The sequence below is a fragment of the Populus euphratica genome, unplaced genomic scaffold (assembly GCF_000495115.2).
Source record: "Populus euphratica unplaced genomic scaffold, PopEup_1.0 scaffold103.1, whole genome shotgun sequence".
Lineage (NCBI taxonomy): Eukaryota > Viridiplantae > Streptophyta > Magnoliopsida > Malpighiales > Salicaceae > Populus > Populus euphratica.
The window spans coordinates 404,080-415,586 of record NW_011499891.1 but is presented as its reverse complement, the minus strand read 5'-3'; the positions used below and the strand labels follow the sequence as shown (position 1 = coordinate 415,586).

At 30.4% G+C, this 11,507-nt stretch overlaps 1 protein-coding gene across 1 annotated transcript; it reads right to left on the bottom strand.

The window, feature by feature from the left end:
• Positions 1–1,186: 1,186 nt before the first annotated feature.
• On the bottom strand, positions 1,187–5,466 carry LOC105131188 (BTB/POZ domain-containing protein At2g13690). Its single transcript, XM_011034036.1, has 2 exons — positions 4,543–5,466; positions 1,187–2,242 (listed from the first exon to the last, which is right to left on the bottom strand). Exons 1-2 carry the CDS (start codon positions 5,266–5,268, stop codon positions 1,304–1,306), a joined length of 1,665 nt encoding a protein of 554 aa, XP_011032338.1. The 5' UTR covers positions 5,269–5,466; the 3' UTR covers positions 1,187–1,303.
• Positions 5,467–11,507: the final 6,041 nt, after the last annotated feature.

Below are 11,507 nucleotides of genomic sequence, written 5' to 3'. Positions count from 1 at the left end.
CAAATTCCCGCACTAGTCTCACATGCCTCCACAAGTGAGATACTTCACCTGAATTTTTAAGAGACAAGCCCCCATACCCTTCATAAAAGTACTTCGCTTTGATAACTTTAACCCATGACGCCTCTTCGCTTGTCACAACACCCCAAGCTAACTTCATTGAGATTCCGCACTCCTATGTTCCTCGGCTGGCAAATAGTTTTCCATTTGGATTTTCTACGATATTCAGAATCACCCCAAATAAATCCCCTGCTAAGGTTTCTCAATCATCTCACAAACCTCCTTAGGTATCTGTCAATGCGAAGAACAAAAATACAAGGTGAGAGAGGGTTCTCATGGCGATCTTCTCTCAATGGAACAACTCTCGGTAGTATCCCCATTCCACAAAAGCTCGATAGAAGAACTTGTCATGCACTTCCTTATAACACCAACCACACTGCCAGGAAGCCCTGCTAGGTATAAGGTTTCATGAATAAAGCTCCACCGAAGTCTGTCGTATGCTTTCTCAACCAAGTTCTTTGTTCATATAGCAGTTCCTTGGGAGGAACATTGGCAAAGCGAAGGGCATGCCTGGGAAGAGGGTGCATTCATCATTACGTCCTAGAAGATAATTCTTGGATTTCATTATAATTCAGGTGAATATTTTTAAGCTTTAATGTTTTTATAACATAATATCATTAATTTTCTTACACGTTTTATTTATTTAATTTATTTTAACATGCATAAGATTTAAACGAGTTGCCACTGCGAATAAGGATGCTTTGGCCTCCACTTGTAATGGGGCATTTAACTTGAATTGCTGAGAGGAAGGAAGCTTTTGAATCCGTGAACTCCTTTCAAATTTAAGTATTTACCGTTACTGGACAGAGGCTTTTCAGAAAATATACATGAAGAGAAGATTCATCATTCCATTACTATACCATTATATAATCTTGAATGCTGCCATGAGAACCACCATCACCACTATTTTTATCATAAATATTATAATTTTTCATTTTATCACCGTCATTTAAAAATTAAAAGCAAAAAATAATATAAATCATAGAAAAACATATTCCTTGATACATCTAAACAGGGACAAATAACTCATGCTTTCCTCATGAAAATATTTTTCACAAAATAATTTATAGTGGATGAAGCTAAAAATAAATTTAGCAAAAAAATAAAAACCTTGTCACTTTATGCTCTAACCACTAATACAACGATTCTACATAAAGATATACATTATCCAGTTCCTAATTCTCAGAACCCCTCAGCCTCCACAACAACAAAGGTTACAGGGGTAGGCAATGACAAGAGACACCTATTACCTGGATTCAATTGCATTAGTTTCTGACCCTCTCAGAAATGATCGACGCCACCAAATCTGGAAGGCTTTGCTGAGATTGGGACATTCAGTACCATGCTTGGAGAAATACCCAAACCATTCTGTGAAGAACATGTACTGCTGCTTCATAGGAAGTGTAAGGAGTGTCTGACCCATGGCTTCTTCTAATGCTTTCATGTCCAACCCTTTTTTACATCTCTGTAACCAACCGAAGTCCAGTAGCATTGGGCCAAACCATGCCTGGAGAAGCGCTGCTCTTGCTTCTGAGCGGCAATGCAATTTTCTTGTTCCCATTGCAATAAATAGAATTGCAGAAACCCGGCTGAGCTCATATCTAACCATCGGAGATGTACTCTCATGCATTTTTAGCAAGTCCACTTGATCTGCCCACATACCCACAAACTCCTCACCAATCTGACGATCAAGGAGGATTTCCAGCAGCCAAATGATGTTATCAACCTGTCTGGAGATGCGTCCAATCAAGGGCTTACTTGTTTCCTTTTTCACCACTGTCCCTTGTGGTATAATATCAGAGGCTTCCTCCATGAGGCTGACTAACAAACCTAGACAGGAATGGCAAACATCATAAAGATCCTCCTTGGTGAGATCATGTTTGTCCTTCTCGTACACTGAACTTTTGCAAAGGAGACCCTTAACTAATGACTTCAGTTCATTTCTTGCATTGGCATCGGCACTAGTAGTAATAGACCAAACAAGCTGCCTAGCTAGATTTTGTTGAGACTCTTCTGAGCTAAGCAAGTGAAGTCTAGCCAAAATATCTCGAGTTGTGGTCTCATCAAATTTAAACACTGTAAATAGATTCCTAAGTTTGTCCTCTTCTTCCTCCGTCCAAGGAACAGCCTCAAGGTATTTCAAACAGGACAAAACACCTTTATTAAACATGATGCCAGCTGATACCTGCAATAGTTTCAAAAGATCTTGTTAGATCAATAAGCAAATGGATATAGTCAAAGGGACAGTAAGTAAAACACAACCTCATTTGAGTTCTTCAATATGTGGCTACAACAGACAAAATCTAAGCCCTTGTACTGTAAACTTTTCTATGTTACGGTAATTAATTTGCACAATCATTTTTCTAATGCCAGGCTGTGTAATAATCTAGAAAAGGGGAAAGCACAGTACAAGAAGTTGAAGATCATAATAATGGGTGGTTGCTACAACTCGACACTTTGATCATTGACACAATGTCGATAGTCATTAAACCACTAGATGTGAATCTTGTTGATAACCTTTTTCTATTTTATTCAAATCTAGCAGCCCTAATGACATTAAGCCGAAGCTCAAATATTGACATTCTAGACATCACCCATTTTAAGATATCCCACCTAGCATAATCTATGAATTCAACTCCTAATTAATAATGCCTCCAAAATAGGTTAAAAAGAAAAATGCATCAACTGATCTTTCTTTGATCTCTTTATATGAGAAATTTGTTCACAGAAGTGGTTCTAAAGATGACTCTTCAGTTAAAGAAATGGTGAGCAGAAAAATTTAGTTGGTGTATGACATTGTGGCTGCTATGACAAAAAACTCGGGTTTTTTGTCCATTCAAATTGGAAAAGTTTCATATTGATGCTTTTCCAATTAGGATGAAAAGTTTATGACTGCTCCTATAATACCAAACACACTTTAAGAATCCTCAGAAATGATTACAGACTCAATTTCCATCTAGTATATCTATATGGAAGAATATGAAGAAGGGATTAGCTAGGGTCCCTTGCAAAAAGTGAACTGTACATGTCTATAAGCATACATGCATGTGTGTGTTGTGTCTTAGAGAGGATTGAGTAATTGTCAATTCTATTATATTGAATCTCAATCTCTGATTAATAGGGATCAGTTGCATAAATCATTTTCTTCCAACTCATAGCATGATGCTTAAAAACAAATTGTCTGCAAAATATTTAAGCTAAGAAAAAAATTTCTCCATCTTGATTATGTAACATCATTTACAAATTCTTTTCTATTCAAAAGTATAAGATAAAAGACATGTTCAAAGGCACCATGAATTATAAGTCAATTGCAAAGTAGACAGTCAATAAGGCCCTCTCCCCCATTTACTCTTTAACACATCCAGTAATCGGCAATGAATAATAAAACAAAATGTACTTGAACAAGAGACAAGATACGTTTGAGAGATTATTTTGCTATGTCACATGCCTTGCAGTTCATACACACAACTAAATCTATAACCTAGCCCACAATTCTATACCCATAATATCATGAGTTATTTCTCAGAACTCATAATGCGCTTGTTGCAAAGCCTGCCCAAAATGTCCATTGATTCCTTTGAGAACAATTCGATGCAGTGAAAAAAATTGAGGATCACTTGGCTCACTTGTTATCTAAACCATCTATTCAAGATAATCAGGTATCTCAATATTCCAGAAAGCACACAAAGGAAACTGTTAACAGTTGTAATCAATGTGATTGTTCAATCTCAATTGCCCATGTCATGCAATGACACGGGCATGCACATGGGAATCCCATCAGTTCGCATACTCAAGTCATGCACAAACAACGACAAATCGGGCCTGTTTGGGATTGTGATAGTGATTGTTACAATACAAAGTATTTTTTTTTTAGAAATACATCAAAATAATATTTTTTTTATTTTTAAAAAATCTTTTTTGATATCACCACATCAAAACAATATGAAAACAAAAAAATATATAAGTTTTAGCACAAAAAAAAAAAAATCAAAATTTGAGGGAGCGTTACTACACCGCGTTCCCAAACATGGTCGATGTCAGAACTGCTCAAAACCCCTATCCAACTGCTACCTTAACCTATCCATTACTCTAAATTAAAATCGCATAGTACTACTCTAGCTCTTTTAGAGCAATGGTATTGCATCGATACAAAGCAGGATTAAGATATAAGCCTGCGAAGAATGCTTTGAACATTTGCAATTTGATGTGACAGTCCAATCTCAACAATCCGTGCATGACATACACAAGTGTCTCCATAGCATCCTTACGCTTGACCACAAGCACATGTCATGTACAAATAGCTGAGGTTAAACAGTCAAAGCAAAACTATTCACAGCAATTCCTGTAACTACACAAACTTCAGTGATCAAAAGCCCCTAAATCAAAAAAACATTAAAAAAAATTCTCCTCCGGCGTTAATAGAGACAGTACCCAACTAAAATCTTCAAATTAAAAAGAAAAGAAAAGGAAGCAGCAGCAACTAACCTCGAGTATGTCAATGGCTCTATAAGCCCCAATCTTGAGTAACCTTTTAGCAATATCCTCTTCAAACATCAACTCAATTGTGTCCCTAAAAATTCCCAAATTCTCCACATCAGGCACTTCAATTCTACAAATCTTTCTTGAAAAATTACCACCATCCTCGTTACTATTACATTTCGACCCCAGTTTTTTTCGATATTCGCAAATCAAACCCGCAAAAACTTCTGAATTTGCAATCAAGACCTCCGAATTCAGCTCCAACACTAAACCCCCACCATTCCTCCCTCTCAAATTCAGCCTCACATCAAAAACGCCCCGACCCGAATCTGACCCAGTATCCGAGAACGACCTCCTCTCACTCCTTCCCCGGAAAGATTCGGATCTCGATTTCGAGCTCAAATCCACCTGAGGTGACGGGTCGGGTATGATATCTCGGGTCGTGTCGGCAGTAGGATCCGAATCAATAGGCGAGACGCGGCCTGGAGAGAGAATTCTTCTCGGGTCGATCCGACCCACGAAATTTAACCCGGATTTGGGTGAGTTGGGGACCGAGTAGGGGCCAGGCTTAGAGACCGAAATATCTGATTTCTTGTTCTTGCGGAAAGCGGGTTTTGTGAAGGGACGGCTCTCTGGGCTTGAAGGCTGTACAGCGAAGGAACAACACCAAGAAGATCTCCGGCGACGAGGGTGGGTGGTAGAGCATTGCCTTGTGTGATTGGACTGGGCCATGAATCAGTACTGAGTGATAGACCGGGTCAAGCCATAGAGAGAGAGGGTAGGATTGAGGAGTGAGGGAACAGAGGGATTGGGTGTCTATGAAAGATACCTGTTTCCAGCCCTTCAATTTACTCTTATTTATTTATTTAAAAAGAGATTATTTTTTTTTGGTTTTTAGTTTGGTTCTTGGGAATGACGAAGGTTGAATATATTCTGTCAATGCCAGTTTTTGTGTTTTTTGTATTTATTAATTTTATTTTTGTTCACGAGTAGAAGTAAGAAAAGGTTGATAAAGGAGAAAGACAAGTGGGTTCAACGAAGATTGATGGATGCTTGACTACGGAGGGAGGGAATGAGCTGTAGGCTTTTCTGTTTTTTCGGGGATTTTGTTTTTTTTTTAGCTGGATGCTGATGAGAAGAAAGTTGCTGTGTGTTTTTAAAAAAATATATATATTAAAATAATATGTTTTATTTTTTATATTTTTAATACTTTTTAAATTTTATTTTTAATACCAATACATTAAAATAATTTAAAAACATAGATTAAACAAGAAAATAAATACAATATTTTTTTTAAATAGAAAATTATATTTTTTTCTCTTAACTTTTGTTAAAACTAAAAAAATTTAAAAATATTATCAGATCACAAAAATAAACACATCATGGACATAAGCTAGGAAGAGTGTTTTGTTGTTTTTTTTTAGAAAAATTCTCTATTTTTCTTTAACTTTTGTTCATGAACACTGAGAAAAGGTTGTTGATGGGTTATTATACTTTAACTATCTCAATAGCAAGTTTGGTGGTTTGGCTTCCTTCAGTTCAAATTTAGAGTCAATGTTCGAAAATAATTATTCTCTTTACATGTCCACTAGGCTATGAATGGCTAAGTAGGCTATGAATGGCTAAGTGAGGAGTTGGAGCTTAATTTCGATATATCTAAATCTATTACATGTCTTGGCAATAATTCAATTTAATCGGAAAACTCTCTTTACCTGACGAGTACCCACTGACTACCTAACCTTGCTTTATTTTTTTATCTCAAAATTAATTATTAAAAAATAAAGTCTAATTCTAAAAAACAAAATATATTTTTATTTATAATTTATAAACCTGTTTAATAAATTTTAAATTTTAAATTTTAAATCCATGCATGAAATCATAAAAATACTTTGTAAATAATAAGATAAATGTTTGTATATTGATTTCAAAAATAAAATGACAAACCTATAAAATAAAATAAAATAAAAAGGTTTAAAAATTGATAAACAAGGTTGGATAAACCTATTAGAAAATAATATAAATCATATCATGGAACCTCACCTAATAGCTTAAGCTTTTAGATGAGATGGTTCTTCGACATGGTATCATAGTCTTGATGACCAAATGATCTCAAGTTTAAATCTTATTATCCCCATTTATTTAATAAAAATTAAATACAAGGTAATGTGAACCTATACAAGTTTCAAGCCCCAAAAGGCTTTCACTTAAGGGGATGTGTTAGAGAATAATATAAATTATATCATCGGACCTCACCTTATAACTTAAGCTTTTAAGTGAGATAGTTCTTTGACAAAACCTACATCTAAAGAGGGATGTATTAGAGAAGATTTGTTGATTTTTTTACCTGATGAGTACTAACCTTGCATGATTTTTTTATTTCAAAATTAATTATTAAAAAATAAAGTCTAATTCTAAAAAAACAAAATATATTTTTATTTATAAATCACAAACTTGTAAAAAAAAAATTAATTATAAATCCATGCATGAAATCATAAAAATACTTTGTAAATAATAAGAAAAATGTTTGTATATTATTTTGAAAAATACAATGACATATCTATAAAGTAAAATAATAAGGTTAAAAAATTGGGTAGACAAGATTGGGTAAACCTACATCTATCTCCTGGATAAATCAGATAAAAATTTAACCTTATCTTATTTAATTACATAAAATAAACTATGGATCGGGTGAATTGTAATCCCCGTAAAAGTTATTTATTTAAACTGATTAATGAAGGATTTAGTATAAAGTGGCTAAAGTATACAATAGCTATGGAATTGCTCTATCCCATGGGATCGATTATTTTTGCATAAAAAATATTATTTAAATGCTATAAACATATTTTAAATAAGGAAAAAGAATTTATGCCTTGAGTTATAGACATGATTATGTCAAATAATTTGATTTTAATTTAATTAGGCAATAAAAAAATCAACAACAATAAATAGACCAATTTTTTTAAGAAAAAAGTGATCATGATAAGCTAAGGAAAAAATTATTTAAAAATAAATAAATAATGTAACTCAATTTCCAGACCATTAAATGTGTATGGATAAAATTGAGTAAAATAAAAAATCTAAAAAAACTAGTTTTAATTAATCTAAGTTAGCGTGGAAAACTTATAACTCTAATTATTAAGACCTAGCCAACACAAGTTGTTTCGCTAAATTCATAATTTATATCACAAAAATATGATAATTTGACAGGAAAAAAAATAAAAATCACAAAGTTTATATTTTTTTAAAGATCAAAATCAATCTTTATTAACTTTTCAAAGTTGTTATCCTAATTATTATACCAAAAACACCCTTTTTAAAAAAAAATATAAAACTTAATTCTCAATTAATTAAATATTGAAGGGTAGAATTGAAAAATAATTTCAATTGTACAAAAGGATTCAAAACAAAACAAAAAACAATTAAAAAAAAGGATCAAAATCAAAATAAAATGTAAATTTTATATTTAATTGGAGGGTTAAATTAAAAGGAAAAAATCAATTGAACAAAAGGACTGAAATTGAAGTGCGAGATTAAAAGGAAAAATAAATTCAACAAAAAACATAGAAAAATCAAAAGAATAAGGATCGGATTGAAAAACATAATGAACCATAAATTTAGATTAAATGATGAAATTAAAAACTAAGAAAAATTTTACAAAAAAACCAAGAAAAAAAACTAGAAATCAAAAGAATAGAGACTAAATTGAAAGCAAAAATAACAGATGATAAATTAAAATTGAATGATAAAATTAAAAAAAAACAAAACTTCTAAATAATAACTAAGAAAAAAATAAAAATTAAGAATAAAAACTAAAACTGAAATATCAGCAACAAAAAAAAGCAAGCTATAATTTTTTTAAAAAATAAAAAATAAAAAAAACTCACTAGAAATAAACCATGTCAATACCATTGACATGTGTTGCACCATCAGAAAAATGACATAACAATATTTTTAACAACATGATATAATAGTATTTTTTCAATAAAAAATGTTATACATATTATTTAAAATGCATGGGTATCTTTAATATACAGATGTTTTTCATATAGTAACATATACTAACATGTATACGAGCAAAAATCTCAATAGCCTCTAAAACTAAGATGTTTTTTTTTTTCACAATAGCAAAGATTTCATTATATTGTTCAGTAAAGAGTGCCAATAAATCTATTTCTACATTGTTTTTCGAAGAAAGATTAGCATGTGGTAATTTTACCATCGAAGAGGAAAAGTATACTTAAATTGTTGTGCACATAACATCTTCTATTTCAGTTTTCTGTTGACTTTACAATTGAGATAATGAAAAGAGAAACAAGTTTAATTACCAGATTTTTTTTAAAAAAATAACATAATTTGTTAAAAGTTTTTGAACAACAACGTAGGTTGAAAAATTATTTAAAAAATTATACAATTTGAACATAGCCACATTTGAGAATATCATTTTTGTACACATTCGTTATTTCAAATAGCAGTTATTTAGTCATGTTTTTTTTTTTTGCAACTTAATTAAAGTAAATACAAATCAATTTAAATTTTTATAAAAATCCAATAATAAAAAAATTAAAATCCAATAGTCAATAAAAAAAAGAAGAAAACAAGATAACATGGCAGGAAAGATAAATAGGAAAACAAAGAAAAAAAAAAAAGAGGGTTACATGAGCACATTGTAAGATTGTTTTTGATACACTTAATACTATTATAAATAACTTGATAAGAAGATTTAAACTACACCTTAAAAAAACAATAAAAAATGTTATAATTAACCTTAAATTAGTTCCAAATAAAATTTCTAATAAATCATAACTATGTTTGATAATTTTTTAAAATTTGATTAAAATCTCATCGTCAAGATTTTGCTAGCAACACTAAATATATCAAAAACAAAATTTTAAAGTGTTCTTAGTGACTTTATTTTTTTTGTTATTGAATCTTGGATCTTATTTTCTCACCACTTATTTTCATAAAATTTTAAATTGATTTTTTATACATGTTAATTAAATTAAAAAAAAAACATGATTTTTTAAACAATCATTATTCATCATAACAGTTCTATACAACGTTATTTTTAACATCAGTTATATTCAAATTATATTGGTTTTTCAATATTTTTCTAACTTGTGTTACTTTTCTAATTTTTTTTTATCAAAATGTGTTAGAATTCTAAAATACCCTTAATTACGTTATCCATCTAACTCTAACATATTAAAAGTAAATAGTGTTTGGTTGGTAAGTACATCGTTCTTTAACACTTCACTGAAGAGAGTCGTTGATTTCGCCAAAGAGTCAATACGCTATTGATAATGTTCACATGAAAAGTGCACTTGTTCTAATATTAAAGAAACCAAATTAACTTTTTTTCTTTTTTTTCAATAAAACTATTTAACCAGAATCCTAAAAGGTTTTATTAGGATGAAAATGGATTTTACCGCACATGATTTTATTAATAATTTATATTTCAAAAAATATATAAAAAAATACCTAACCAGTTTGGATATAAATAATATGTTTAAAACTCAATGGAAAAAAAAATCAGTCAAGATTTAAAAAATAAAATAAAATAAAGCTGTTTCGAAGCTTCTTCACAAGCATGTATCCAAATTTCATATCTTTGTCTACAATATTATAGCTGAAAAAATATATACTGGTTTTTTTGTTTTTATATTTTAAAAATATTTTAAAAAAATTAATATTTTTTATTTTTTATTAGTTTTAAATTAATATATTTTTATATTTTTAAATTATTTTGATATGCTGATGTTAAAAATAATTTTAAAAAATAAAAAAATATTAGCATATATTTTAACATGAAAAATTATTTGAAAAATAACCTAATTATAATATAAAATTAATATTTTAATAAATAATTTTTTAAATAACACCATAATACTGGACACACAGGAGCATTGACTGAGCTTTGTGTTCACCAAGTAATAAATGCCTAAGATGATTAGATTGATATGAACTAAGCTAAATGCCAGCATACCTAATTTCCTATACATGTATGTGACGTACCCAAAAGTATCCTCACCCTTTTCGTTTTTTTGTCTGCAAATCTCTTGTTTTCCCTCTCTTGACTAGAGATTTCGTTGTTCACAAGATTATGCTGACTATAAAAGTTTTGTTTCGAAACTCAACAGAGAAATAGTTCTTAAATTCAATCCGATTGGGCGGGTCAGTACAGTAAATCCAAGTTCAAGTGTGTGGGACTGGTGGAATTGTAACTCAGTTAACATCGTATAATCTAGATAAAATCAATAATTTTTTTAAAAAATTGATAATTGCATGACCAGTCTGGAGAGGATATGTACATAAATTAGGAAATAAATTAAGGGTTCAATTCATGTAAGAGAATGGAACGATGATATTTGGGTTGTTTGTTTTTATATTTTAAAAGTATTTTTTAAAAAATTAAATTTATTTATTTTTTTCTTGTTTTAAATTAATATTTTTTAATATATTAACATTAAAAATAATTTTTTAAAAATAAAATATTTTATTTTAATATATTTTCAACTAAAACACACTTTTAAATGTAACTAATATTATACTCCCAAATATCCTCTAATACAGTAACGTTTACCGAGGAGGGAGCCAAATTTCTTCGTTTTTCTTTCTACGGTATATCTTTAATGGTTGGCCGACAAATTAAATCAGAAAAGTGGAAATAACGACCGGAAACAAACGACACGACCGGTCAAATCAAGATGAATAGGAAAGATTCTGCAGATCCCACATGTCCTCTCCCAAGCTGACCTAAAACCCATTCATGCATGATGCCGACGGGACACCAGGAAAGAACAGCTCGAGTTTGGCAGGCGTTTGTTTTTTTTATTAAAAAGTGTTTTTGAGAATTTTTTTATTTTTTAATTAATTTAACATGTTAATTTTATAAATAAATTTTTAAAAAATAAAAATTTAAATTTTATTTTATTTAAAATTAATATTTTTAGATTATTTTGATATGTTAATAT